The sequence below is a fragment of the Sarcophilus harrisii genome, chromosome 3 (genome assembly GCF_902635505.1).
Source record: "Sarcophilus harrisii chromosome 3, mSarHar1.11, whole genome shotgun sequence".
NCBI classification, from domain to species: Eukaryota; Metazoa; Chordata; class Mammalia; order Dasyuromorphia; family Dasyuridae; genus Sarcophilus; species Sarcophilus harrisii.
Genome location: NC_045428.1, coordinates 588515223 through 588541234, shown reverse-complemented (window position 1 = coordinate 588541234; position 26012 = coordinate 588515223). Strand labels below are relative to the sequence as shown.

The window sequence follows — 26012 nt, the reverse complement described above, 5'->3', positions numbered from 1 at the left end:
CCACGGCCAGAGAGCTGCCGGCGAAGGTCCCGGGAGATGGGCCGCGGGCGCACTCGCTGTGGCATCAGAGGGCAGGTGGGTTCGCAGCCCAGCTCGCCCCCCACGCCGCCGCCCCCATCTCCTGTCGCCGACAGCAGGACTCCCGGAAGTCCCGGCGCGGCCTGCGCGGCCTGCCCGCTGAAGCAGCGGCTGTTGAGCTCGGTCACAGCGCGCCCGCGTCTTCTTCCCGCCGGCCCGGGAGGTGGAGGCGGGAAGGCCCCGGCGAGCAGGGGCTGCCGGCCCAGGGCCCCAGGAAGGAGACTGCTGGGGAATCCAAGGGATGGGGGAGGCTTCGGGCTGGGAGGGGGCACGGGCCCCAAGAGCGGGCGGCCCAAACACCCTGAGGCAGACGTCGCCGACCAGGTGGCCCCCGTTATCGCAGGCGTTGGTCTCCTGCATCTCCCCGCGCTTTTCTTGCAGCTCCGAGAGCCCTTCCTGCGGCCGGGAGGGAGGGAGGGAGGGATGCGCGGTCAGGCTCGGGGAGTGGGGCAGCCCCCCACGTCTCCCCCAGGGCCAGCTCCCCTCACCTCTAAGAAACCGCCAGTGCTCCGCGGCCTGGGGAACTCGGGGGGAAGAAGGGTCTTGGGGCTAAAGCAACCCCCCCCCCAGCCTTCCCCTAGTTCTGACATTCAAGTCTTTCATGTCGCGGCCCCCAGCACACAAAGCTCCCCCCACTCCGGAGGCCCCCTCCCCCCAGGGGCGGCCAGCCCGGCGGGCCCCTTACCTCCCGTCACTCCCACCCCTGCCCAGCCCTCGCGGTGGGGCCGGGCCCGGCCGCCTTCTGAGGGCTCCGCCGCACGGTCGGAGGTGAGGGCGGAAAGAGGGTCAGCCAGGGGCCCAAGGCTGGGGCAGCGGGCACGGAAGAGGCGGCGCCGGGAAGCGAGCAAGGCTGGGAGGGGCTCCTCCTGGGGCCCGGCCGCCTCCCCTGACGGAACGGGGGCTTGTGGTGGAGTCACAAGCACCGTCCCCGGGCCTCCAAGCCCCGATCTTAAAGTAAAAAGGGCAGTTAACCCTGAAAAAGTGCGAGAGTTTGGGGTGAATGAGGTGGTAGGGCCCTTGCTGCCCCTCCCCCATCCAGGGACCCGGCCTCCCCTCTCCCCGGGACCTGCCACCCCTCCCCCATCAAGTGGGACCTATTACCCCTCCCCCATCAAGGGGGAACCTGCCACCCCTCCCCCATCAAGTGGGACCTATTACCCCTCCCCCATCAAGGGGGAACCTGCCACCCCTCCCCCCAGGACCTTGTCAAAAGGAGACCGCCGCCGCCCCTCCCCTGGGGACTCCGGCGCTGGGTCCCCAGCGCGACCGCCCCTCCTATCGTCACTATCATTTCGCACTTGTGTTTTTCTGCCCCGAAAATCGAAGCTGAACATTTAGCCATTTTCACGGACTCCCTCCACCTGTCTGCTTCGCACGTCACCTCCGGTTATAGGCGCGAGTTTCCGGCTAGCTTGGGGGTGAGGGTCCCTGGGAATTGTAGTCCAGCGGGCAGGGGGCGGTGCCCGCGCCGAGAGGCTGCCCGGACCGCCCCTCCCAGCCAATCGCGAGGCGAGAGAGACCGAAGCTGAGCGCGAGGCAGAGAGCAGAGCTCCCGAGGGAGGCGGAGGGTTACGAGCGAGGGCAGGGCGCGTGCGCGCGGAGCATGGACTACAAGCCCCAGGAGCCCCGGCGGCACTGGGCGCAAGCGCACTGGGAAAGGAGGAAGGAAACGCTCCGGTGAGGTAGGGGACTGCCCCCCCATCTCTCGCCCCCTTCTTCTCCCTTCTCCGGGTCGGGGGCGGCTCCTCCGCTGACTCGGCGCCCCTTCACTCGCCACAGGAGTGGCCTGCACCGCCCGGGGGACTTTGGCGACCCCGACTGTCTCCTTTTCCCTGCAGCCCTTCCTCATCTTCCTCCTGGACCAGGATGAACCTGGAACGGGTGTCCAATGAGGAGAAGCTGAACCTCTGCCGGAAGTACTACCTAGGTGAGCGGGCACGGGCGCCCCGGGGGGGCTCAGCCCCCTCGCCCCCCGGGAGGGAGTAGCCAGCGTGGTGAGTGCCCGCAGAAGGGCGAGCCTTCTGGTGCCCCCCGGGGGGTGGCCCCGCTAACGCCCCCCACCCTCCTGCCTTTCCAGGGGGGTTTGCGCTCCTGCCCTTCCTCTGGCTGGTGAACGTCCTGTGGTTCTTCCGAGAGGCTTTCCTGGCGCCAGCCTACGAGGAGCAGGGACAGATCAAAGGCTGTAAGTCTCTGGGGGTGCCGGGGTGAGGGCAGCGACGCTCTGGCCCCCTCACCAGTCTGGGGGCAAGACCTGACTTGCCCCTCTTTTTCTTCCCTCTCTCTCCCTTTCCAGACGTCTGGCGTTCCGCCTTGGGGCTTGTCTTTTGGCTGGTGGCGCTGACCTCCTGGATCACCATCTTCCAGATCAATCGTGCCCGCTGGGGCGCCCTGGGCGACTACCTGTCCTTCACCATCCCTTTGGGCATACCCTGATCAGCTCGAGCCTCCGCCGGTTCGTGGCCCGGTGCCCTTCTCACCCGCCTTATCTCTGGCGCTGGACCAGTATGATTTCCAAAGAAGAGGAGAAATCTCCTACCCTGCGTACCCCCAGCCTTCTGTTCGGCCGGAACGGCTGCCGGAACACCTCTCCCTGACTAATTTCCCACTTTCCCCTGTAGCCTCCATTGAGACTCCCAAATAAAAATAAAAACCCATATTCCATGAGAGCCGCCGCTCCCTGCTCCCTTTCCTTCCGGGAGGGGTGGGAACAAACCCCGAGAGATCACACCCTGGAGTCATGGATCTCAGATCTGGGAAGATGCGGAGAAAGGATCCAAACCACAAGCGGCCGGCTAGCCTCCCTCGTCGCCTCGGCGATGGGCAGCTTGTACGTGCAGCATCATCCACCCCCGGGCGGACTCGGGGGCGCCGGCCCCTCCGGGACGCAGGAGCAAGGATCACTTGTCGGGGAAGAAGGCCTGGACCCAGAACCAGAACCTAGTGACTCTGGACCAGCCTCCGGTCCAGTTCAGTGATGGGTGTAACGCTAGGCTAGAGAATATGCAGATGCGGACAGGGCCTATTTCTTGTTCTGTCGTCTGGTTCTTTGCGACCCCATTTGAGGTTTTCTCGGCAGACGTTGGAGGGGTTTTCCATTCCTTCCTCCGCTCCTTTTGCAGATGAGGGAATGGAGGAAGGAAGACAAGGTGCCGCGGACTTGCCCAGGGTCACACCGACAGGAAGTGTTTGAGACTAGGTTAGAACTCGGGACTCGTTGATTCCAGGTTTCCCCTCCCCCCCAGCTCCCTCCATTCCACACGGAGCCACCCGGAGAATATATAAAACAGGCAATGACAGAAGACGCACATCGCGGCCCGGACAGCGCCCCAGGCTCCGGGGCCCCCGAATTAACGTTCTCTTGGGACGATGCCCCAGACGGCGCGGACCCGCGGGGGTGGGGGAGGACGGGCGACAGTCAGGGCAGCCTTCCTGGAGGAAGTGGCCTTTGAGGGAAGGAGAAGCGGAACGGAGAGAGGTTGACTTCCAGGAGTGGGGGAGGGGCGGGGGGCCTCGGCCACCCCCTCATTTGATAAATGAGGAAAGCGAAACTCGGGCTGTTGGCGGGGTTTAAACCGGGAGGGCTGGACTCTGGCAACGGCTGCTCCACGTGGGCGGACCGCGGAGGGCGAAGGAGGCTCAGAAGTGCACAGTGACCTGCAGGCGCGGGGGGAGGGCGCGTTCGGCTGCACGATCCCTCTCGACTCTCGGCTGCTGGGATCTTGAAGGGGTGACCCTTGGCAGCAGAATGCCCCACCCCATGAACCTCACTTGCCACATCAGTAATTGAACCTGCACTAGGAATCGGCTCTGCGCCGCCGCTCCTTGGCTCAGAGGCGGCATCCATTGCCTAGCAACGCAGAACTGCCACGAGATTGAGTTTTTCCTTCCCTTTTCTTCCAGGAGCCCCTTTAAGCCGTTGGCACTACAAGTCCCAGGAACCGTGGCGGCAGTCTCAGCCTGCGCCTCCCATAGTGCCTCGCGCGGCCAGACTCAGGAGACACGTGAAGGGAAGATCGGGGCACGAACTACACCTCCCATGAGGCGCCGCGCGGCTGGGCCGGGGGACGTTAGTTAGTTTCCGGAAGAATGGTTGGGGGTGGGGCTTCGAGCGGGAGGTGGCCGTTAAGGCTTCTGATTGGTCTATTCCGGAGACGAGCGGCCACGCTGCCCAATGGAAGCAACGGGCGGGCGGGCAAGGGTGAGACCGTGGGACCTAAGCCGCTGCGGTGGCCTAAGACGGAGGTGAAGAGCTGTCTGTCCACGGCCCATCCCCAGGTCCCGGGCCGGGAAGGTGAGACTACTTGGCCTGAGAGAGAGGCTCTCCTCCCAAACCTGAGCTCAGATCTGCCTCGTGGCTGGCCCCAGTTCTGACCCCGGACTTCCCGGACTGACCCCTGACCCCTGCCCCCGTCCCCGCCCCGGGGCACTGCTGGGTACCCCGCTGCCCCCATCGGAAACCGAGCCCGGCCGGAACGATGTTCCCTGTGAAGGTGAAAGTGGAAAAGTCAGGTAAGGGAGGATCAGGTGGTCAGAGGAGGCTCCCGGGGACCCCCGGGGAGGAGGAAGCGATCCGGGAGGGCTGCCGGGACTAGGAGGCGACAGCAATCTGGGAGGGTGGCCTGGAAGAGGAGGGAGCGTTGAGGAAGACTGCCCCCAAGAGATGGGAGCAATGGCAGGTGCAGGAGGCTGCTTGGAGGAGGAGGAGGGAGCGTTGGGGAGCACTGTCCCAGGAGATGGGAGCAATGGCAGGTGCAGGTGTCTGCTTGAGGGAGTGGGGGGAGCAATGGCAGGTGCAGGTGGCTGCTTGGAGGAGGAGGAGGAGGGAGCGTTGGGGAACACTATCCCAGGAGATGGGAGCAATGACAGGTGCAAGTGGCTGCTTGGAAGAGGAGGGGGAGCATCGGGGAGCAGTGGATTCAGAAAGAGAGCTGGCCTTTGGAGAGAAGGGAATATACTTGCTGGAAGAAACCCTAAGCTTATGAGGACTTGCTAGGAGGGGGAGGATGAAGAGCCTCCTGGAGGGGAGAGAAATGGGGGTGGGAGGCAGGGCCTGGGATGGCTGCTGGCACCTTCTGAGAGGAAGGGCTGCCTGGAGGAGGCAGGCTTGGAGCCGAGCCTGGGAGGGCCCAGGGGCTGGAGACAGGTTGAGTCCTTTCCCTCCCAGGCACAGAACTCGAGGGGAGGCTCTTGGCTCCTGGAATCTGGGGAGGGAGCTCCGGGGCCCGTGGGGGAGTGGGCTGGGAGGGATGAAGGAGACTCAGCAGGAGGGAAAGATGTCAGGGTTCACACAGGACCACGGGGAAGGGGGGAGATAGGGCCTCCGTCCACTTGACCAAGCACTTTGGGGAGGAAGGAAAAGATGGGAGGGAGGGCTGAGGATTCCTGTGTGGGAGAGCCTTGGCCCCGCTCGCCCCCCCCTTCCTTCTGTTCTGCCACACGCCCATGGGCCTCCCGGCAGCGACCACTCTCTGCCCCCTCAGAGCTGGAGATGTCCAAAGCCAGGAACCATCTGGATGCCGTCCTGCAGTGCTTGCTGGAGAAGAGCGACGTGGACCGGTGAGGGGGGCAGCTTTGGGGGCTGGGCTGAGTTCAGAAGGTCCTCGTCCTCTCAGAGCCTCCTCTGGGGGAGGGGAGAGGGAGGAGCTTGGTGATTAGGGCTGGTGAGGTACTGGGGAGACCCCGGAGGACGGGCCTGATCCCCAGGGTCCAGCCCAGGCAGCCGGCGGGCTTCCAGCCTCTGGGGCCGGAGCTGTCCAGCCGCACAGCGGGCTGATTCTGGAGGTCGTCTGAGCCTGGCCCTCGGTTCTGAGCCTCGCTTGTTGTCTCCCCCAAAGGGACCAGCTGGAGGAGGAGGCCGGGAAAACACCCTCCGATGCTCACAGCAAGTAGGTCGCTGGCCAGGTTTGGGGGGAGGGGGCCACGTGGGATGCTCCGGGGCCGGGGTGACGCTGCCTCTCTCCTCCCTTAGGGACTGCTCTCTCACCTCAGCTGGCAAACGGTAAGCTTGGGGGGGCAGTTTCCGCCTGGGCTGTCTCTGGGGCCCTCCCTTCACTCTTCCCCCTTATCCCAGCCTCCCTTCCTCCCACTCCTGTGTGGCCCAGCCCCCTCTGCTCTCTTGCAATAGACTGTGGCATTCCAGGCCCCCTAGGCCCCCTGGGCCCCCTGGGCTGGGTCCACCTCAAGCCTCTGTCCAGTCAGTTCTCCATCCCTCTCCCCCACAGGCCCTCAGCCCGGTTCCCCCATCACAGGAGGAAGAAGAGGAAGGAGATGGAGGATGGGCTCGCTGAGGGGGGACAGCAGAGACCCAGTGAGTGCTGGTCGGGGAGAAAGGCGTTGTCGGGGACAAGCAGCCCCGGGCCCGGCAGGAAGCCCAAGGCCCAGTCCAAGGCCGGCCCCGTCTATAAAATGGGCCTGGGATGGGGTGGGGGGGCAGAGCCGGACTTAGAGGTCAGCTGGCCAGCCCGCACTCGCTGGCGTCCTTGTGACCTTCACCCCTCACCCCCCAGACACTTATACCATCAAGCTATTTGACCGCAGCGTGGACCTGGCCCAGTTCAGTGAGAACACGCCGCTTTACCCCATCTGCCGGGCTTGGATGCGCAACTGCCCCTCGGTGCGGGAGCCAGAGCGCTCGCCCAGCCCCGCCCCAGCTCCCCGGCCGGAGGATGAGGAGGTGAGGACGCCAGGGCTGGGGGGCAGCGAGGAAGGAGGGCCTTGCCCTCCCCATGCCATACCTGACACGGGGTTTTGGGGCCGGTTCTTTCCCAAGGGAACCGAGGTCACCAACGGTAAGAGCCGAGATGTGTACAAGCTGCCGCCCCCCACTGCCCCCTGCCCTCCTGGGGAAGCCCCCAGTCCCAGGATCCCCTCCCCACTTCGGCCAGAGGGCCAGGAGGCCTCTGAGGACCCGGTAAGTGGATGCTGCAGCCCCTCCAGGAGCTCTGGGGAAGAGCTGAACCGGGTCTTGGCCTTATGGGGGGAAGAGGGTACTTCTATGGCGGCTCCCCAGCCTGACTCTGCCTCCCCCTCTTGCCACGCAGCCCCCCGAGACAGCCCCAACCATGTCCTCCCTCATCTACCGCAACATGGAGCGCTGGAAACGCATCAGGCAGAGGTATGCGGCCCCCAGCCCCAAAGCTGCTCCCACCCCCCACGGCCCACAGGCCGGCCCGGCCCTGACAGCCTGTGTCCCCCAGGTGGAAGGAGGCTTCCCATCGGAACCAGCTGCGGTACTCCGAGAGCATGAAGATCCTGCGCGAGATGTATGAGCGCCAGTGACCTTCCCCCAATAAAAGCGTCCCCCAGCCCAGCACCTCCATCTGCTCTCTTCCCCTCACGAAGCCCACAGACTGGACACCACGGGGGGAGAGGTCCAGGGCTTTTATTGGGTCCTGGAGGCAGGGACTCTCCAGAGCTGGGGCTGGCCATCGGGAAGGACAGAGCTAGGAGGGGGGGGGACCTGGGGGGCAGGAATAGGCATTGGGGATGGGGGCCAGCACCCAGGGAGAGCTAGCTGACAGCAGGGTCAGAGCTGGAGGAAGGAGTGCCCCCCCTACTTTGCCCCAGACACTTCTCCCTGGGCAATGGGCACAGTGCGCTCAGCTGCCTGGGTCCCCGGGGTGGTGGCTGAGGCCTGGATGGACAGGATCCCCTCGGGGGACAGAGCTGAGGTCACCGCGGCGGGGTCCACCCCCTCTGGTAGCCGATAGCGGCGGTGAAACTCTCGGGAGATGAAGCCGTGCTCATCCTGCAATATGATAGCACCCCCCTTCAGGCCGGGGTGACTCATGCCCCTCCCCCCGCCTTCTCCTCTGCTCCCCCCAACCTGGCCCTGTTGGGCCTCTGCCCCCCCTTCCCAACATACTGGGCGTTCCTCGTGGCGGGCATGGACTTCCACGTGCTCCCCCACCACCTTAACGTTGATCTCCTCTGGGGAGAAGTGCTTCACGTCCAGTAACACGGAGAACTCCCCCTTGGCCAGGGTCCCCTGTAGGTTAGGGGAGAGGGAGCTCAGAGGGGGTACCCGAGGGAGGACCACACTGGTCTCCGGGCACAGGGAGAAGGGTTAACGCCAAAGGGGTCCCCTGGGGAGGGGTCGGTCTTGGGGGGCACTCAAGAGGAAAGGGAAATTGAGCCAAGGTTCTCTCCAGCTGACTGGGGGCCCTTTGGCAATGGCGGGAGTTTTCCCTGGCCTTGAAAAAAGTTCCCCTCCCCTAGCTGAGCAGGCATTCAACAAAAAGACCCCGAGGAGTCAGGACAGGAGGGGCTGGGAAGTGGGAGCCATGCCCTCCTTGACAAGGTGGCCTTGGGAAGATTCATACCTCTCCAGGAGCAGGATCAGCCCTAAGGGCCACGCTAGGTGCCCGAAGGTAGTAGGGTGCTAGAGCCTGCGGGCACAGGGCAGCCAGTTCAGCCTCCAGCAGACCCTCCCCAAAGCGCTGATCGAAGAGCCTGGTGGGGGTGGTCAGGCTGGGGAATGCCAGGGGGGTTGGGCGGCGCAGCCAGGACGGCTGGATGGGCACAGGGATCTCCATGGTCAGGCTGGGCAGCAGCAAGTCCCCAGCAGGCACTCGGCCTGGCCCTTTATACTGGGCCCCCACCTTCCCAGTTTCCCTTTCCCTTTCCCGGGAGAGGACGGGAGAAAGTTTTGCCACCGGGAGAGGAGGGAGAAAGTTTTGGACCCGGATGCCCCAGAGGGGAAAGGGCCGGCAATTTTGATTTCCAGGTTGGCGGAGACCCCGGTTTTCCCCAAGGCCGAAGCCGGTAGAGGGACCGGGTGTTTGGGGAGTTGGGGGAGAAAACCGGGCGGGAGAGTTTACGGAGAAGCCGGGCCCGGGGGGGGAGGGGGGTGGGGTTTTGAAGGGGGGGGTTTGGCATTGGGGGGCCCTTTGCCGCCTTGACGGAGTGGAGATTTGCCGGTGTTTTTCCCTTTTGGGGTTGCCTTGGTGGGGTGGGGTGAACCGGTATGTGGGAGGGGGGGTTTTGTTTGGGGTGTTCCTTTCCTGCCATGGCCCCAGCTTGGAGGGGGGAGAGGGGGGGGTTTGCCCGGGGATTTGGAAATTTGGAGGGAGGTTTCCAGGGATTCCGGAGGGAAAGTGGGGGAGATACAGTTTGGATGTGTGGGAGTGGGCCCCTTTTGGGGTTAATTTTTTAGGGGTTTTTGGGGTTTGTTTTTAAGGGAGTTGGGGGGGGGTTTTTTTGTGGAGTTTTTGGGGTGTGGGTGGAAAGGGTGTTTTGGGGGGGGTTGGGGCGGGGAGAGTATGGGCGGGTTGTAAAGGGCAGGTTTAGGGCGGATTTTTGGCCAGGTGGGTGTGTTTGGGGCGGGGCGGGGCGGTGGGGGGGAGTGCTGGGACGGGCGTGGCCGGGGGAGTTGGGTGGGGAGGGGGGGTGGGGGTGGGGGATTGGGGCTTTGGTGGGGGGGTGGTTTGGGGAGGGGTGAGGGGGTGTTTTGGAAAGAGTGGAATTGTTGAGGGATAATTGATACCGGGTGCGAAAGGGGGTTGGGGTTGGGGGTTTTGCCTTTTTAAGGGGTTTAGAAAGAGAGAAGCATGGTATGGCGGAAGTTTTTCCAAAGGTTTTTGCCGTTAAAATTTCGGCGGAGGAATGCATTATTTGGGCGTATTTGGGGGGGTATTTTGGGGGTTGAGGGGAGGGGTTGCTTTTTTCCGTTTTGGTGCCCGGGGAGGGGGGGTTTGAGGTTGTTGTTTAGCAAATTGCTTGCTTGTGGGGGTGGGGAGAGAGGGGGGAGGGGTGGTGGGGTGGGGGATAAAGGTAGAAAAGCCCCGGTTTTTTGGGGGGTGTGCTTTTCGAGGGGGCTTGGTTTTTGGGGCTTCGGGAGAGTTTTGGGAATAAGTTTTTCGGTTTTTCCGGGTTTTTTTTTGGAAGCGGTTTTGTTTTTTTTTCTGGGGTTAAAGGGTTGTGTTTTAAGGGTGGAGTTTGGTTATTGTTTCGGAAGGGGGGGGGGAGTGGGGGGTTGAGGGAGGGAATGTTTCGGGGTGTTTTGGGAGGGAGATTGGGGTTTTTGGAGTTTTGGGTGGGGTTCCGGGTTTTTGGTGGGGTTTTGTTGTTCTGGATGTTTTGAGGGCCTTTGGATGGTTCCCTGGCCGTTTTCTGGGGTTTTGGTTGGTTGGGTTTGGGTTAGGTTTACGGAGTTTGCCGATAGGAGTATTTTTCGTTTATTTAGGGGGGTGGGTTTAAAGAAAGTTAGAAGTTGTTTTGGGGGTGGTGGGGGAAAAATTGGAGGGAGATTCGGGTTGGGGCGGGCAAAGGGGGAGAGCCGGGAAGAGGGGCCGGGAAGGGGGAGGGGAGGGGGGGGAGGGAGGGGGAGGGGGAGGGAGAGCGGCCGGGCAGGAGGGGCCGCCGGGACAGATGCGCCCGGGAGAGAGCCCGGAAGCAGGGCCTGGAGGGGAGGAGGGGAGGAGGGGAGGGAGGGGCGGCCGGGCAGGAGGGGCCGCAGGGACAGATGCTCGGAGCCGGGAGAGGGCGGACGCGGCGGGAGAAGCCGCAGGTGCAGGCAGGGCGAGGGGGAAGCCGGGCCCAGCGGGCATCCTCCTCGCCCAAGTGAGTCCTCCCGGGAGCACGGGGACTTTGTTGCTGTCGCGCTCGCCAGAGTTCTCCGCGGGATGGATACTGTCCGAGGGTTAGGTCCATGCTCAGAGTCATGGAATCTGGGCTGCGAGGGACGCAGGGATCCAGCCCGTCCCCCGCTGGGCAGAGGAAGAAACCGAGCCCCAACGCGTCTGGTTCCAGGCCCGGGCACAGATGCCCCTCTTCCCCGCTCACTCCGGTCCCACGGCTGCTGGCCCTGCGGGGAGCTAGTGGGCGGGAAGGCCTTGACAGCAGCTCTGTGACCCTTAGGCTTTCCGCCTCCACGGTGTAACGTTACCTTCTGTAAAATGGGTCTGAGGAGGATGACCCCGCATCCTGGGCTATGAGACGCCCTGAGGAAAATGGAGCGAGGGGCGGAAACTGCCCGTAGGGTTCAGTATGGAAGGGGGTGGATTCCGACCTCAGCTCCGCCTTTTACCGCTTGGGTGACCTTGAACTGGCCGCCTCCCCGGCTCGCCCCCTTTCCTCTAGCAAAAGCTTTCCGCCCTTCACACCTGGGTCAGGCACTGGGAACGCATGACTGCCCCCCAGTGGCGTAGGGACGCCTCATTTCTGAGACAAGAATAGGAAGGGTCGCAGTCCGACAGTTTCTAAATCGGGTCAGAAATCGGGGCTAATCCGGGAAACCGGCTTGTGGGGGGTGGGGGAGAGGGGCAAGGTCTGGGAGGAGGGGATGCCTTCAGCTCCGGCTTTCCTCCCCCGCCGCCAGGTCCCGAATCCATGGCCAGCACATCAGCCCAGCCCCCCACCCCCTCCTCCAGCCTCCAAGTCCCCAGACTTTAGCGAGTCATGGCCTTCCACAAGCCTCTCATCCCCCTCTCAACACTCTGCAGAGCAGACAGAGAAATCAGGGGACTCTGTGCTCGCCAAGTAAGGAGGAGGAACCAGAAATTGGGAGGGGTGGGGCCCCGCAAAGGGGTGAGAGGGCAGGAGCTTCCCTGGACTGAGCCGGGCCTCCTCTCCCAGGTACATGGCCCGGTTTCGGCAGGCCCAGCCCACCAGCCGCCAGGAGCGGCAGTCAGCGGGCCCCGGCGCCGCCAGCTTCTGGTGGCTGCAGCCCCCCGACCCCTCGGCAGGTACCTGCCCCTTGCCCCTCTCAGGGACCCCTTCTGTCCGGGCCCCCCAGCTGACGGCGGGTGGAGGCGGGCATCCCAGGGAGGGAGGGATGCTGGGGACTGTGTTTGTTGCAGATGAGGACGACGGAGGCGGCGGCCTCAGCCCGGGCCGGACCTCACCCCCGGGGAGGGGATCCTCCTGGACGGAAACGTGCGCATCAGGGCCTCGCCAGGTGACTGCAGGTTATGGGGAGACCGCCCTGCCTTGAGGGGGACTCAGAATTCTGAGCACATTGGTTTTACTGTGTGTTCCCTCCCCCTACTTCCTCTGGGAGAAGAACGGGACTAGGGATTTGGAAGTGGGACTGAAGCCTCCAAGAGCCTGGCTCCGGACACCCCCTGACCCCAGCCCTCGGATGCCCCCAGCTTCTGGACCTTTCCCCTTAGCAATTCTACCTGGAAATGGCCATGGGGCTGGACACCCTTTGGGATGAGAGGAACGGGCTCCCTGGGGCTGGAGCCATCATTCCTTTTCTGGCCCAGGGCCCCATTTCTCCACTGGAAGCCTCCGACACCCCAACGTTGGACCTCGAGACCCTGAGTCTCCAGGACAGGGCGGCCCAGCTTCTCCTCCGGAGGTGCCTGCCTTTCTCATCACAGCTCCCCACTCTGTCACCCGTCTTCCTCCCTTCCTCCCCCAGAGCTGTGGTATATCCTCAGCCTGGCATGTAACCATGCCTCCCATTTGCCCCTGTGCCTTTTCCTGGTCTTACTTCCCTTCACTCCTAATCAGCCTCACCCCAGTCCAATTGACCAGTGGCCACAACATGGCTGGTCCTCCATCTCTTGTCCCCACCTTTGTGCCCCTCTCCCCTAATGTTCTTCCTGCTAGAATCCCTCAAATGCTTGCTGGCCACATGAGTCTAGCCAAGTCACTTTGCCCAGTTTGCCTCAGTTTCCTCAAATGTCAAATGGGGACATTAATGGTTGTCCTACTTAGAGCAGAAGCTCTTTATGGGGAGAAGTGGTTGGATGCCCTAAACCTAAGGCAGACTGGGAATAGGAGAAGCCTTGTGGGACCCCCCACTCGGACACCCCTAACCCACCAATCTTTCTCATTTCCCCCAGTGAGATTTCTTCTAGCAACAATGGCAGCCATGATGAAGACACCTCCATTCCAGTCAGCTCTGAGGGCCTCCCCTCCTCCCCGCCACCTTTCACCTCTGACCCTGGACCAGGCCCCCACCTCAGGAAACCATGTGAGCTTGACCCCCCCCCCCCCCCACTATCAGGAGGCCCATGAGAGACATGCGAGATTGCACACAAGCATACCCCCCCACACACACACACGTGTACACACCGGCACATGCAGACGTACGGACACACATGCACACACGCAGACACATGCCCACGCACAATACACACAGAAGGCACACTTGCCCATGCACAAGCACACACACGCACAGGCACCCTGGCCTTGGCCTGAACCCTGAGCTCTTTCTCACAGCCTCATTGACACGGACCCGAATCTCTCTGCCATCTGTGAGCCACCCTAAGGATGACATCCTCTTCCAGTGGCGTCTCCGGAGGAAGATGGAAGTGGCCCGGGAGGAGTGCGCACATGGGCTCCAGGCACAGTCCTGGCTCCCCAGCAGGGCCCTGGTACGCAGTGGAAGAGGCCCGGGGGACCCAGGGGAATGGGAAAAGATGGCCAAGGCACACCCACTCGAAGATCTTTCTGTGTTCCTTCCCTAGGTCACCCAGACTAGGAGCCACGATCCACCTAAGACTCGCCAGATGTATGTCCCAGGACCTGTTGTTGCCAACCAGCTGACCTCTCTGGCCCCTCTCAGCAACTCCCAACAGAGCCCCCCAGTCCCCCTCTGTGACCCTCAGCAGAGCCTCCCTGTCCCCCTCTGTGACCCTCAGCAGAGCCCCCCTGTCCTCCTCTGTGGGTCCCAGCAAAGCCCCCCTGTCCCTCTCTATGGGTCCCAGCAGAATCCCCCAGTCCCCTTCTGTGTATCCAACCAGAGCCCCCCTGTCTCTCTCTGTCAGTCCCAGCAAAGCCCCCCAGTCCCTCTCTGTGGGTCCCAGCAAAGCCCCCGTGTTTCTCTCTGTGGGTCCCAGCAGAGCCCAGTCCCCCTCTCTGGGTCCCAGCAGAGCCCAGTCCTTCTCTTTGGGCCCCATCAGAGCCCCTCAGTCCCCCTCTCTGGGTCCCAGCCGAGCCCCTCAGTCTCCCTCTCTGGCTCCCAGGAGAGCCCCTCAGTCCCTCTCTGTAGGTCCCAGCAAAGCCCCCCTGTCTCTCTCTGTGGGTCCCGGCAGAGCCCCCCAGTCCCCCGCTGTGGGTCCCAGCAGAGTCTCCTGGTCCCCTTCTGTGTATCCAACCAGAGCACCCCTGTCTCTCACTGTGTGTCCCAGCAGAGCCCCCCATTCCCCCCCTGTGGGTCCCAGCAGAGCCTTCCTGTTGTCTGTCCACATGAGTTAAACCCCTCGGTTTCTCTTAATCCCCAGCCAAACTCACCAATCCCCCTTCATCTTCCTCCAGCCTCCCCGATTCCTCCCCACCTGAGCTCTGTGCTGCCTCTTTGTACCCCTCAGCCAAGCCCCCAGCCCTCAGGGCCAGATCCCCTCTCCCTCTGTCGGAGCCCTTTCTTTCTCCACTCCACGCCAGAAACGGGTTGCACAAGATGCCGGTCTGGGGCCATTCTCCCAAGTTCTAGGGGCCCCTCTGAGGCTAAGAGGCGTGACCACAAGCCCAGAAAGGCTCGGGGTCCCAGGCCTGAGCCAAAGCCTGGGCCACTACTGAGGGGGGCCCTCAAGCAGGTGGTGGCTGCTCGCCTCTTCTCGAGACCCTCAGAAGACTCCCCCTCCCCCTGTGATGGGCCCCCCTCTCCTGCTGAGACCTCGCCCCCCAGGGAGCTGCTGGCTCTGGCTTCCGGGTTGCTGGAAGCTGCTGAAGGTGAGAACATCAGGGAGGGACTGGGGGTTCGGACGGGGTATCCTTGAATGGGGCATCCAGAGGAGCAGCGCTCTTCCTGTCCTTCCCAGACTCAGATGGGACAGAATTTGAAGAGGATGCCCTGCTGCGGGTGCTCCGGGCCAGGCGTTCAGAGCTCCGGTCGTGCTTGAGGTGACCCTCCTGTGCCCTCCCAGACAGCTCCTCCTCAGCCCCAGCCCCCCAGCCCTGCCCTGGGGCCTCCCAGCCCAAACCTCCGGCCCTTCCTCTGTCCCGGCCTCCGGCCCCTCTCGATAATCCGTTTTCCTCCCACCCCTTCAGGGAGGTTGACAAGCGCTTGTCCAAGGTCATGGACCCGGAGAACCTGGGGCCCGGCTCCCCCACAGAGACCTCCAGCAGACGCAGGATTAAGGAATAAATGCTCTATGAATTGTGTCCGACTTGTTTCTTCAGTGAGGGAGAAGGGCGGGGGTGGGCAGAGCCTGGGCCCGGGAGGCGCCTCTGGGACCCTCGTGTGGCAGTGAATATGGGGGGGGGGGGGCAAAAGCGGGGAGGGGGTTATTGCAGCTTGCAAACGATGCACAGGAAGGGGGCTGAGGCCGCGAAGGGGAAGGGAGGCCACGGGTGGGCGCGTGGGGTGGGTCCGCGTGGGGTGGGTCCGCCCGAGGTGGGCGCGTGGGGTGGGTCCGCGTGGGGTGGGTCCGCCGGGCAGCGACCCTCCTCCTAGAGCAGGACGGGCCTCGGAAAACGCCCGCCTCGTGTTACAGCTGGGGACACCGAGGCCCAGCGCGTTCGGGCACTGGCAATGGCTCGGACCCCGGCGGCGGGCGCCCCCCACACTCGGGGCCCGGCCCCCGCCCCCTCCGTGAGAGCCGCTTTGTTTGACAGCCCGGGCGGACAGCTCCCGAGGGGCGGGCCCTCCCGGGCGGGGCCCATTGAAACGGCGGCCAGTGAAAGTCCTGCGGGGCGGGGCCTGGAGTGGCGCTCCCCTCTGGCTGGCTGGCGCCCTCCCGGTCCCCGCCCCCCGCGCGCGCGCCCGGCCGTTGGGGCCGTTAGGGGCGTGGCCTCGGCCCGCGCGCCCCTCTCCCCATTGTGTCGCCATGGCGGCGGCGGAGGCCGCGGAGGCAGCGGAGGAGGAGGCCCCGGCCTGAGGAGGAGCAGGAGCGCGGCCTGTTCCCTCCGGGCCCTTCGCCCGCCCGGAGTGACAGGGGGACGGCAGCGGTGGGGGCGACGCGACGGGCCATGGTGGTGAGCGGGACGGGCGCGGCGTCCGGCCGCCGGGTGGGGGCGGGGCGGGGCACGGAGACTGGGCGGCCTCCGTCCTCCTCCCGGGGCGTCCTCCTCCCTGGGTGCGAATCCTCCTTCCCTCCCGGGCCTCCTCCTCCCTCGGTGCGCATCTGCTCTCCTCTCCCCTCCCTGAGTCTGCGGAGGCGTCTTCCCTTCCCCCGGTCTCCATCTTCCCTGTCCGGGGTCTCCATCCTCCATCCTCCCCTCCTAGAGTCTCCATCTTTCCCTTCTGGGGTCTCCATCCTCCCCTCCTGGAGGCTCCCTCCTCTCCTGTCTCCGTCCTCCCTTCTGGAGGCCCCATCTTTGCCAGCGGCCACCTCCATCCTCCCCAAGTCCCCATCCTTCCCTAACAGGGTCTGCATCCTTCCTGTCCGGGGTCTGCATCCTCTCCTCTAATTGTCTCCCCCAATGATTCCATCCATCCATCCCTCCTAAGGTCTCCAGAACATCTTTCCTGCCCAGGGTCTCTGTCCTCTAATAGTCTCCATGCTCCCCTCCCAGGGTCTCCGTCCTAAATCCTCCCTTTCTGGAGCCTCCAAACTCCCCTCCCAGGGTCCATCCTTTCCTCCTGGGCTCTTCATTTTTTCTTCCCAAGGTTTCTGTCCTCTCTTAATAGTCTCCATCCCCCACTCCTAGGGTCTCCGTTGTCTCCTCCCGGGGTCTCCATCCTCCCTTCCCAGAGTATCTATCCCCCCATACAAGAATCTTCCCTCCCCAAGCTTAGCCTTAGTCCCTGTCTTGCCCTTCAGCTCTGCCTTGGCCGCCTGCTCCGTCCTCCTCCTGCCAGCACGTTCCCTCCCGCTCCCAGCCCCAGCCCCTGAGCAGCCCTTCTGCCCTGGGTCTCTCCAGCGCCCTCATAGCCTTGCCCTCCAGCTGGGGGGGGGGGGCTGGCCCTCCCTCTTGTCTCTTCCTGATTGGGCTCTTTTCTGCCCCCCTTTCCTTAGGATCCCCATCTTCCCCTGCTCTGTGCACACATTCTCCCATTTTGGCTCTTAGGGCAGCATCTCCTCTCCTGATTTGCCGAGTTCCCCCTTCTGCACCGTTCCTGTTCCATCTCATGGAGGTCTTGGAGCAGCCGGTGGTGCAGTGGATGGCGCAGGGCCTGGGGTTCGAGTCTCACTCCTGCCTCTGACACCCGCTTCACCCCTGTCTGCCTCAGTTTCCTCATCTGTAAATAGGATAGTAGCACCTCCTTCCCGGGCCCCCTGCTGTGCAGCTCGTGGCATCTCATCACCGGCTGGCTCCTGCTCGGAGGGTCCTCTCGCTGCCACCCGAGAGGCCTGAGGCCTCCCCTTTGTACTGCGACCGCCTGGTGTAGCCCGGGGCCCGGAGACCTCCGGGACGGGGCCAGGCCTTCCTCAGACCTCGTTCTCTTCCCACAGGCCAGAAGCACAGATAACCTGGATGGTCCGGGGGAGGGGCCGGTGCAGCCCCTACCCCCTTCGGGGAGCTCCAATGTGAAAGGGAAACCTGGCAAGAGGTAGGAAGAGGTGGGCGCTGCTTGGATTGTCGGAGTGAGGGCACCTCCCGAGCTCCGCAAGGTCTCCCCGATTCTGGAGGAGATCGCGGCTCTAAGTGCAGCTTCAGGGCCCGAGCCCCGACGCTCCGGGTGACTTGTGACTTGCACCCTAGGGTTTCTGCCCCTCGGGGCCCTTTTCCCCGGCTGGCTGACTGTGCCCATTTCCACTATGAGAACGTCGATTTTGGCCACATTCAGGTACTCGAGGTCCCCCCTCTCTGGGCATGGCAGCATGAGGTCCCCAAGTTGACCCCCGTCCCTCCACTCTCCCCCAAAGCAGCCCCTTCCCCCCTGCCTGCTCTGTCCCCTTTTGTGAGGTGTCTTTCCGGCTTTAGGCAGTTGGGGTGAGGGGAGGGGTTGGAAGGCCCACGAGTCCTGGGCCCTGGGGCCTTGATTTCCCCTTTCAGCTGCTGCTGTCTCCAGATCGTGAAGGCTCCAATCTCCCTAGTGATAATGAGCTGGTGTTTGGGGTCCAGGTGACCTGTCAGGTGAGACCCTACCCCGACCGATCAGTAACTAGCTTTGCCCCCAATTCATCCCAGCTTCTGGCCCTTGAACCTTCTCCGGCTGAAGGTCCACAGTGTCACTGGTCCCTGCTTGCCCCCGTTTCCCCCAGGGCCGGTCCTGGCCTGTTCTGCGAAGCTATGAAGATTTCCGCTCCCTGGATAGCCACCTGCACCGCTGCATCTTTGACCGGCGCTTCTCTCGCCTCCCAGAGCTGCCCCCGGCTCCAGAGGGCTCCCGGAGCCAGGTAGAGCCTGCCCCCTGCCCCAGGGAGCAGTGGCGGGAAGGGGGCTCCTGGGCTCCACCTCATCCCCAGGCCGCTTTCTTCCCCTCGCAGCTCCTGGTGCCCCTGCTCCTCCAGTATCTTGAGACCCTCTCTGGGCTGGTGGACAGCAACCTCAACTGCGGCCCTGTGCTCACCTGGATGGAGGTAGGGGGGTGAGGGGGGCGTTCAGAAGAAGAAGAGCAAGAGAAGGGAGGGATGGACGAGAGGGGAAAGGGGAGAAGAAAAGAAAGAGGGGAGAGAGAAAGGGAGGGAGGGAGAGAGTGGGAGCGGGGAAGGAAGTAGAGTGGGCTGTGGGAAGGGCCGGAGGAGCCGGGGTGTGGGTCAGACACTGCTTGGGAAGTCTAGGGGGGGGCGGGGCGGCGGAAGGGCCACGTGAAGCGGGAGGAGGGGAGCGAGGTCGTATGAGGGTCCCCGCCTCCACGTCCTGCTCCTTCTCAGCTGGATAACCACGGCCGGCGGCTGCTGCTCAGCGAGGAGGCCTCCCTGAACGTCCCCGCGGTGGCCGCAGCGCACGTGGTCAAACGGTACACAGCCCAGGCCCCGGATGAACTGTCCTTTGAGGTGATGTTTCAGGGGAAGGGGCTGCAGGGCTTGCTCAGAACATTGCCCCCCCCTGACTCCCACTGCTCCCCATTCTCAGGTTGGTGACATCGTCTCTGTGATTGACATGCCGCCCACTGAGGACCGAAGCTGGTGGCGTGGGAAACATGGATTCCAGGTAGAAAAGGGGTAGGGGAAAACCTAAGAAGATATGGACCTTGAGGGACAATAGGACCTTCTGACCTTTGGCTTTTGGCCCTTTCCCTTAGGTCGGTTTCTTCCCCAGTGAGTGTGTGGAACTGTTCACTGAACGACCAGGCCTGGGGGTCAAAGCTGGTAACTAGGAGCGGGCAGTGCCAGGGAGAGGGTGGGGGAGGGGTGGGACCTGGAGCCATCGCTGCTGGTTTCCCCCACAGATCCCGACGGCCCCACATCCGGCATCCCGGCTCCCCTAAGGGAGGGCCCTCCCTCTCTAACAGCAGGTAACAAGTGGGGCTGCCATCCCCTGGGCCCCGCCCCAGACCCCCTGCCCTCGACGGCCGTGGCTCCCCCTGACACTGAATCCCCTCTTTTTCCCCCGCCGCTGCCCCTGCTGAGCAGTGCCCCGGCCCCGAGGAAAGCTCGCGGGCCTCCTGCGTTCTTTCATTCGCTCCCGCCCGTCCCGGCAGCGGCTGAGGCAGCGGGGCATCCTTCGGCAGCGCGTCTTTGGCTGTGACCTCGGAGAGCATCTCAGCAACTCCGGCCAAGACGGTGAGCTCCCGGCCCTCCCGACTCCGGGGCTCCCACCCTGTTGGTTCTCTCACCCAAAGCACTTGACAGTATTGCGTTGGCTGTTCTCAGCAATCTTGTGAAGCATGACCCCCACTTTATAGATGGGAAAACTGAGGCTCGGTGATTTGCCTCATGGTCACTAGCCAAGGCCAGAGTAGGATTTGAATGCAGGCCTCGGCTAAAGCCGTCACTAACTTAGAAGTGAACACACGGCCCTCCTGGAGGCTTCCCCACCCCCCCGTAGGGCATCCCTCTCTACCTGGCTCCATCCTCCCCAACCCCTTGTCTATTCCCCATCCCCCGCACCTGATGGTGCTCCCTTCTGCCCTCCCGCTTGTAGTGCCCCAAGTCCTGCGCTGCTGCTCAGAGTTCATCGAGGCCCACGGGGTGGTGGACGGGATCTACCGCCTCTCGGGCGTTTCTTCCAACATCCAGAAACTGAGGTCAGGAGGCTGAAGGCCAGGAGGGAAAGGGGGGGGGGGCTGGAGGTCAGGAGGGGGTGGGGGACTGGAAGGGGGGATGGGGCCGGGCCTGGGGAGGAGGTCCCAGCTTCTCCCCCCGTGGCCCTCAGGCACGAGTTTGACAGCGAGCGGATCCCCGAGCTGCGCGGACCGGCCTTCCTCCAGGACATCCACAGCGTCTCTTCCCTCTGCAAACTCTACTTCCGAGAGCTGCCCAATCCCCTGCTCACCTACCAGCTCTACGGGAAATTCAGCGTAAGTGGGAAGGGGCCGCGCCGGGAGTCTGCGGCCCGAGGCCCCGACCCGGCCCGCGCTCACTTGGGCCCTGTTCCCCCAGGAGGCCATGTCTGTGCCCGGGGAGGAGGAGCGGCTGGTCCGGGTTCACGATGTCATCCAGCAGCTGCCCCCGCCTCATTACCGGTATGGTGAGGGCGGGCTGGGGCGGGGCCGGGCAGGGAGGGGCGTGGTGGGGAGGGGGGGTCAGTGAGTGCGCCTTCTCCCCCCAGGACCCTGGAGTACCTGCTGCGCCACCTCTCCCGCATGGCCCAGCACAGCGCCAACACCAGCATGCACGCCCGCAACCTGGCCATCGTGTGGGCCCCCAACCTGCTCCGGTGAGTGTGCCAGGCTCTGGGAGGCGGCCCCCCCCCCCCCCCGCTGCGAGCTGCGCGGACTCTCGCCATCTGTGGGATGCCCTGAGCCCCGCCTCCTGGTGCCCACAGGTCGATGGAGCTGGAGTCGGTGGGGCTGGGCGGCGCCGCGGCCTTCCGCGAGGTCCGGGTCCAGTCTGTGGTCGTGGAGTTCCTGCTCAGCCACGTGGACGTTTTATTCAGCGACACGTTCGCCTCGGCGGGCCTGGATCCTGCAGGTACTCCGGCTTCCCGGGCGCTCGGGGAGATGGAGGCCGTGGGCTGGGGGCGGGGCGGGCCCCAGGATCTCTGCCAGCCTCCAGCTCAGCCCCCCGGGACTCCAAGAACCCTGCCCCCTTCCCCCTTCCCCAGCCTCCTTCTCATTTCAGCTCGACTCAGGATCCCCCCACTGGTCCCGGACGCTGCATCTCCACCACCCTCCCTTAGCTCCCTCAGGGGCCCCCTTGGGACCAGGGGAAACTTGGCGGGGGGGCTGCCGATAGGACTGATGGTATACAACTGGGGTTCCCAGCTCCTTTGGCTTTGAAGACCCTCCCCCCAATTTAGAGATGACCTTTTCCCAAGAAAACCCCGCCACATCCCCTTCTCTCCTTCCCACCCCCGCCCCACAAACCCCGGACCCCTGCGGGACACGGATCATCGGCCGGGCCCTCCCGAGGTAACTGAAGCGGCTTTCCTCCTGCAGCTGCTGCCGCCTCTGCCTCCTCCTCGCCTGTCGCTGATGCCCCTCTCCCTCCTCCGATGTCCCCGGACCCTGCTCTCACTCCCCCCACCCCAGGGTCCCTGCCTTGCTGATCCCTGGCCGGGGGCTTGGCCTGCCAGGGCTCCCGGGGTGGTGGGGGGGGGGGGGGGGCTGTGCTTGGCTTTGCCTGCAGGGCCCATGGGATGGCTTGCTCGGCTGACGGACTTTCCCACCGTCCTTCCCCCAGGTCGCTGTCTCCTTTCCAGGCCCAAGTCTCTTGTGGGCGGCGGAGCCTCCACCCGCCTCCTCTCCCTGGAGGAGGCTCAGGCTCGGTCCCAGGGCCGGCTGTCCACACAGGGGGCCAAGGCTCCTTCACCTGAAGACCAGTGAGTGACCCCGGGATGGGGGGAGCGGGGGCAGGGGCCCTGACCTGAGGCCAGCCCATCTCACCCCTCTCCCCCCCCCCCCCGTGCTGTGTAGGAGGAAGGGGATCTTCGGGGAGAAGCGCAGGAAACCGGGGGGCAGCAGCTGGAAGACCTTCTTTGCCCTGGGAAGAGGCCCCTCCTCAGTCCGGAAGAAGCCCCTGCCCTGGCGTGGAGCTGGCCAAGGGTCCCAGCCGCCCCCAGGTGAGCGAGATGCCTGAGCCCGAGACGGGGGTGGGGATGTGGGGGAGGAGGGTCTTCCCAACACTGGCTCCTCCTGGCTCTTGCTGACTCCTAGGTGGCCCAGTGGAGGCAGCCCCGCTGCGGGCGGCCAAGAGCGAGGAGTCGCTGTCGTCCCAGACCAGCGGAGCCGGTGAGGATCCCCGAGCATCCTGGGGAGGGGGCGGGGCAGCCCGCTCTGGGCCCAGGGGAGTAGGGAGGGGGGATGGCCCTTACAGGGAGAGTGGGAGGGGGAGCTGGGAGCCAGATGGAAGGGCCACGAAGAGCCCAGGACGGGTGGCCGGGGGGATGGCGAGTCCAGAGCCCTGAGCACTGATTTGAAGTCTGCCGGTGCGGAAGTGTAGGGAGACGGGGTGCGCTCCAGGAGGATTGGGGCAATGGGCGCCCAGAGATGGGCCTCCGCTCCTGGAGCTGGCTTCTGTCTGGGCCCTCATCGAACAAGGAGCCCCTTGGGGTTCCGAGGTGGGGAGTCTCCACGTGGGCAGACTTGGGAGAGTTGGAGGGGAGGAGGGAGGTCCGGGGTCCACCAGGGCCCAGCAGCCCCCCGCTTCCCCCCACAGGCCTGCAGAGGCTCCACCGGCTGCGCCGGCCCCGCTCTAGCAGCGATGCCTTCCCCGTGGCTCCGGGCCTGGCCGGCTCCTGCGAGAGCCTCTCTTCCAGCTCGTCATCGTCGTCCTCCACCAGCACCTCGTCCGTGGGCAGCGGGGAGCTGGTGGGCTCCCCCCCACACCGGGTTTCGGCCTGGCTGGACGATGGGGATGACCTGGACTTTAGCCCCCCAAGGTGCCTGGAGGGGCTGAGGGGCCTCGACTTCGATCCCCTCACCTTTCGCTGCAGCAGCCCCACACCTGGGGACCCCGCCCCTCCCGCCAGTCCTGCCCCCCCAGCCCCCACAGGCTCATTCCTCCATAAAGCCACCCCACCTCCTCGCTCTCCCCGGGGCCCAGCCAGCCCCGCTCCGCCCACTGCCCTGGACATCTCGGAGCCAGTGGCCGTTTCTGTGCCCCCCGCTGTGCTCGAGCTGCTGGGGGGCGGTGCCCCTGCCACGCCTTCCCCTCCACCTGGCACCCCGGCTCCCCAGCTCATCCCCCTCCTGCTGCGCAGTGCCGAGACGGAGCTGAGCGACAGCTGCCAGAGGGAGATCCGGAGCAAACTGTCCCTGACCTGCCAGAGAGACCTGCAGGGGTCACTGAGTGAGTAACCGCCCCTCTGGGGTCCCTACCCCCCTAGGGTACCCCCTTCCTCCCCCCAGGACCCCCACCTCTGCCCTGGGCCCCACCCCCAGCTGTGTCTGCTGCCACACTCCTGACCAGGCCCGTCTCCTCTCCTCTGTGCAGGCCCCGGGCCACCGATGCCCTTGTCTCTGCTCCGGCCTGGAGGGGCCCCTCCTCCACCCCCCAAGAATCCGGCCCGCCTGATGGCCCTCGCTTTGGCTGAGCGGGCTCAGAGGGCGGCCCAGCGCCAGCGCCAGCAGGAGCTGGGGGGCACAGTCCCCCCCATCCCTCGCTCCCCTTTCCGACGTTCCCTGTCACTGGAAGCGGGTGGGGAAGGCCCAGGGACGGGAGCCCCTGGGCCCCTCTACTCCATGGGAAGCTCCAGTCCCCAAGCCCTGGGGCCCCCAGCCTCCCTGCAGCGGCAGCAGAGTGACGGCGGCCTTTTGCGCCCCCACGTCTCTGGCCCCCCACGGAGGGAACGACGAGGTCCTGCCCAGGTGAGTGAGCACAAAAGGCCCCCAGCCAGCCCCCCAAAAGCTGTCTTCGCACTCACGCCCCCGGGAGGTTTTGGCCGGCCCTCAACGACGACTCCTCCTCCGCAGGTGCCCGCCTCCTTCTTCTCTGCTGCTGTGACCTCTCCCAACCCCAAGGAGCGCCCCTCGCCCTTCCCTGGCCCCCCCAAACCCCCTCTGCACTCCCTTGCTGCTCCTCCCTACAGGCCCAGCCCCCAGCCCCCCAGCCGGAGGACTCTCCGTGGTCCCACGCTGCCCCCCGACAAGGGGGAAAGCCTGTACTATGAGATCAGTGGGGCCGAGGGGCCTCCCTATCCGGGCCTGCCTCGGCCTTGGGCCCCCTTCCACCAGGCCCCCGAGGGACTCACTGCTTCCCCGCCCCAGGGTCCTCCGGATTTTCTCTTCTGCTACCCTCCCCCCCCTCCTCACCCCTACCCCCCGGCCTTGCAGCCTTTTCCCCAACACGGCCGCCTCTGCTACCACCCCCAAGAATCCCGGCGACGTCTGGCCCACCTGGAGCCCGTCTACGTCAACTTGCCCCTAGGTGGGGGGGGGCCCTCCCCTACCTCCTCCTCTTGTTCTTCCTCCCCTCCTGCCCACCCCCGAAGTCGCTCGGACCCGGGCCCCCCGGCCCCTCGCCTCCCTCACAAGCAGCGCTCACCTTGGGGGCCCCGGCCTCCACGACCCTGGGGCCCCCCGGATCCCCTGCTCCTCTACAGGACCCCCACCCAGGCTCCTCACGGGGTCGCGTATGGAAATGTCGGCGATGGACACGGAGAGGGGGCTGGCCCCCCACCCTCCTACCTCCCGCCCCCAAGCTGGACCCTCCATGCCAAGGGCCAGACGCATAGCTACTGCTGAGGCCGGAGATCCCCTCGCCTCCTTTTTGTAAAATGTTGGTGAATGGGAAGCTTTGGGGCCCCAGCCGGGTGTGCCTGCTGATGACCACGGACCCTCCTGCCATCACTGGCCCTGGGGCCCCCCTCCCAAACTCGAATCCATTTTGTAATTTTTTCCCAACAAGTTTTGTAAACCGGATGGTTCCAATGTGATCTCATGACCTGTCGTAGTTTCTGCCCTCTCCCCCCCCCCCCCCACCGTCATCTGGGGTTTCTTGCACTAATTGGGATTCGATGAAGCGTCTTCATCTTGCCCCAAGCCCCAGAGTCCCCCAGCATGCCCGGCCCCCGCCACGTGCAGCTGCCGATGTGCCCAGGAGGGCCTTGGGGGTGTGCGTGTGCAAGTCCCACCCAGCCCCGGCCCAGAAAAGGCCAAAAAGCAGATTTTAACATTAACAAATAAAAGTGAAAACCAAGAGGGAGCCTTGTCTCATGCTAGTGTCCGCGCCAGAGTGAGAGGCAGAGAGAAGGTGGCAGGCGGGGGAAGCTTTATTGGGTTTAGGGTCAGGTGGCCGACAACAGCTGGACTGGGCCCGGCGATCCACATTCAGCTCCTTGGTTTGGGGGCTCCTGAGGGGCAGAGTCGGAGGGGTCACGGCTGAGCCAGACCCACCCCTCAGAAACCCCATTCTTAGTGGGAAAGAGCCCACCCCTCACCCCCCATCCCCCACCTCACCCTGTAGCTCTGTGATGATCTCCTCGAGCAGGTCTAGCCTGTGGGTGGGGAAACGAGGTCAGGGTCAGGAGGGAGACCCCAAAGCAAGTCGGAAATGCTTGGATGGAGCGGGTTGGGAAGCGCAAGAAGGGGAGCTTACTTTTGCAGGCTGGTGAAGGGGCTCTCCTTGGATAGCTCAGGGACCAGGACCTGGGAAGGAAGGGGGCACAACCTGGCAACACAGTAGGTGCTTCATGCTAGCTGAACACCCACAGTGCGCCTCCTAAGGGCAGCATCCCAAGAATAGCCACTTTTTCTCGGTCATCTTGTGTGGCTGTGGGTGCCTCAAAATGCCACCCTGAGCCCAGCCCCCACGCCTGCCAGCTCAAGCACTTAATCCGTCCCCAATGGGATCACGCAGGTAGCAGGGCTTCTCAAGGCCCCAGCGTGTCAGGGGAAGGGCCTGCTCGGGCACGGCAGACCTCCGGAGGGAGCCCCCTAGCACCCAGGGCCCCAGTCCCTGCCTGGGTCCCCCCTCCCCCCGTCCCTGCCTGGGTCCCCCAGTCCCTACCTGTGTCCTCCCTTCCTGTCTGTCCAGCCGCCGGGCCTGGGCTGCCAGGTCAATGCCCTGAAACCGGGCCCTGGGGAGGGAGAGGGGGGGAGGGGGGAGGCA

At 64.6% G+C, this 26012-nt stretch overlaps 5 protein-coding genes and 1 long non-coding RNA gene across 10 annotated transcripts; 4 read left to right on the top strand and 2 right to left on the bottom strand.

The window, feature by feature from the left end:
* The first annotated feature begins 1636 nt into the window (after positions 1-1636).
* On the top strand, positions 1637-2744 carry PSENEN (presenilin enhancer, gamma-secretase subunit). The gene is made up of 4 exons (XM_031963805.1): positions 1637-1760; positions 1917-2005; positions 2156-2260; positions 2372-2744. Exons 2-4 carry the CDS (start codon positions 1945-1947, stop codon positions 2509-2511), a joined length of 306 nt encoding a protein of 101 aa, XP_031819665.1. The 5' UTR covers positions 1637-1760; positions 1917-1944; the 3' UTR covers positions 2512-2744.
* Positions 2745-3698: 954 nt separating this feature from the next.
* Positions 3699-7387, top strand: LIN37 (lin-37 DREAM MuvB core complex component). Of its 3 annotated transcripts, none has more exons than XM_031963796.1 (9): positions 3705-4369; positions 5559-5634; positions 5913-5963; positions 6047-6076; positions 6300-6385; positions 6585-6751; positions 6848-6988; positions 7119-7192; positions 7275-7387. In XM_031963796.1, exons 1-9 carry the CDS (start codon positions 4165-4167, stop codon positions 7354-7356), a joined length of 912 nt encoding a protein of 303 aa, XP_031819656.1. In that variant the 5' UTR covers positions 3705-4164; the 3' UTR covers positions 7357-7387. The 3 variants fall into 3 exon arrangements, with proteins under 3 accessions (XP_031819657.1, XP_031819656.1, XP_031819658.1); XM_031963798.1 differs by having other exon boundaries at positions 4243-4587; XM_031963797.1 differs by lacking the exon at positions 6047-6076 and having other exon boundaries at positions 3699-4369.
* A 56-nt stretch (positions 7388-7443) lies between these two features.
* HSPB6 (heat shock protein family B (small) member 6) lies at positions 7444-8648 on the bottom strand. Its single transcript, XM_031963802.1, has 3 exons — positions 8400-8648; positions 7943-8065; positions 7444-7825 (listed from the first exon to the last, which is right to left on the bottom strand). The coding sequence occupies exons 1-3, from the start codon at positions 8610-8612 to the stop codon at positions 7631-7633; spliced, it is 531 nt and encodes a 176-aa protein (XP_031819662.1). The 5' UTR covers positions 8613-8648; the 3' UTR covers positions 7444-7630.
* Positions 8649-10412: 1764 nt separating this feature from the next.
* Positions 10413-15132, top strand: PROSER3 (proline and serine rich 3). Its single transcript, XM_031963768.1, has 10 exons — positions 10413-10638; positions 11396-11556; positions 11653-11762; positions 11877-11974; positions 12285-12379; positions 12870-13000; positions 13249-13403; positions 13497-14700; positions 14790-14871; positions 15019-15132. Exons 1-10 carry the CDS (start codon positions 10447-10449, stop codon positions 15113-15115), a joined length of 2325 nt encoding a protein of 774 aa, XP_031819628.1. The 5' UTR covers positions 10413-10446; the 3' UTR covers positions 15116-15132.
* Positions 15133-15714: 582 nt separating this feature from the next.
* On the top strand, positions 15715-25102 carry ARHGAP33 (Rho GTPase activating protein 33). 3 transcript variants are annotated; one of them, XM_031963766.1, is made up of 23 exons: positions 15716-15945; positions 17367-17464; positions 17617-17701; positions 17911-17991; positions 18120-18254; positions 18345-18437; positions 18732-18854; positions 18934-19011; positions 19103-19169; positions 19250-19315; positions 19434-19583; positions 19945-20047; positions 20176-20320; positions 20403-20485; positions 20572-20679; positions 20788-20933; positions 21645-21783; positions 21878-22023; positions 22118-22192; positions 22620-22842; positions 23164-23252; positions 23397-23770; positions 23876-25102. In XM_031963766.1, the coding sequence occupies exons 1-23, from the start codon at positions 15940-15942 to the stop codon at positions 24644-24646; spliced, it is 3384 nt and encodes a 1127-aa protein (XP_031819626.1). In that variant the 5' UTR covers positions 15716-15939; the 3' UTR covers positions 24647-25102. The 3 variants fall into 3 exon arrangements, with proteins under 3 accessions (XP_031819625.1, XP_031819626.1, XP_031819627.1); XM_031963765.1 differs by having other exon boundaries at positions 15715-15945; positions 22620-23252; XM_031963767.1 differs by lacking the exons at positions 15716-15945; positions 17367-17464; positions 17617-17701; ... (1 more) ...; positions 18120-18254; positions 18345-18437 and having other exon boundaries at positions 18732-18817; positions 22620-23252.
* Positions 25103-25156: 54 nt separating this feature from the next.
* On the bottom strand, positions 25157-25973 carry LOC111719920. The gene is made up of 4 exons (XR_002769841.2): positions 25911-25973; positions 25500-25549; positions 25361-25398; positions 25157-25254 (listed from the first exon to the last, which is right to left on the bottom strand). It is a non-coding gene; the product is annotated as an uncharacterized LOC111719920 (long non-coding RNA).
* Between the last annotated feature and the right edge of the window lie 39 nt (positions 25974-26012).

Bases quoted from the DNA above. Each gene is read 5' to 3' on its own strand.
- PSENEN (XM_031963805.1), top strand. From the start codon at position 1,945: ATGAACCTGGAACGGGTGTCCAATGAGGAGAAGCTGAACCTCTGCCGG. The intron at 2,006-2,155 runs GTGAGCGGGCAC...CTGCCTTTCCAG, and splicing joins CTGCCGGAAGTACTACCTAG to GGGGGTTTGCGCTCCTGCCC. The intron at 2,261-2,371 runs GTAAGTCTCTGG...CTCCCTTTCCAG, and splicing joins GCAGGGACAGATCAAAGGCT to ACGTCTGGCGTTCCGCCTTG.
- LIN37 (XM_031963796.1), top strand. From the start codon at position 4,165: ATGGTTGGGGGTGGGGCTTCGAGCGGGAGGTGGCCGTTAAGGCTTCTG. The intron at 5,964-6,046 runs GTAGGTCGCTGG...CTCCTCCCTTAG, and splicing joins CCCTCCGATGCTCACAGCAA to GGACTGCTCTCTCACCTCAG. The intron at 6,989-7,118 runs GTAAGTGGATGC...CTTGCCACGCAG, and splicing joins AGGAGGCCTCTGAGGACCCG to CCCCCCGAGACAGCCCCAAC.
- HSPB6 (XM_031963802.1), bottom strand. From the start codon at position 8,612: ATGGAGATCCCTGTGCCCATCCAGCCGTCCTGGCTGCGCCGCCCAACC. The intron at 8,066-8,399 runs GTATGAATCTTC...CCTAACCTACAG, and splicing joins CTGATCCTGCTCCTGGAGAG to GGGACCCTGGCCAAGGGGGA. The intron at 7,826-7,942 runs GTATGTTGGGAA...ATCATATTGCAG, and splicing joins CCCGCCACGAGGAACGCCCA to GATGAGCACGGCTTCATCTC.
- PROSER3 (XM_031963768.1), top strand. From the start codon at position 10,447: ATGCGCCCGGGAGAGAGCCCGGAAGCAGGGCCTGGAGGGGAGGAGGGG. The intron at 10,639-11,395 runs GTGAGTCCTCCC...CCCCGCCGCCAG, and splicing joins CGGGCATCCTCCTCGCCCAA to GTCCCGAATCCATGGCCAGC. The intron at 14,872-15,018 runs GTGACCCTCCTG...CCACCCCTTCAG, and splicing joins GAGCTCCGGTCGTGCTTGAG to GGAGGTTGACAAGCGCTTGT.
- ARHGAP33 (XM_031963765.1), top strand. The intron at 17,702-17,910 runs GTACTCGAGGTC...TTCCCCTTTCAG, and splicing joins TCGATTTTGGCCACATTCAG to CTGCTGCTGTCTCCAGATCG. The intron at 20,321-20,402 runs GTAAGTGGGAAG...CTGTTCCCCCAG, and splicing joins AGCTCTACGGGAAATTCAGC to GAGGCCATGTCTGTGCCCGG.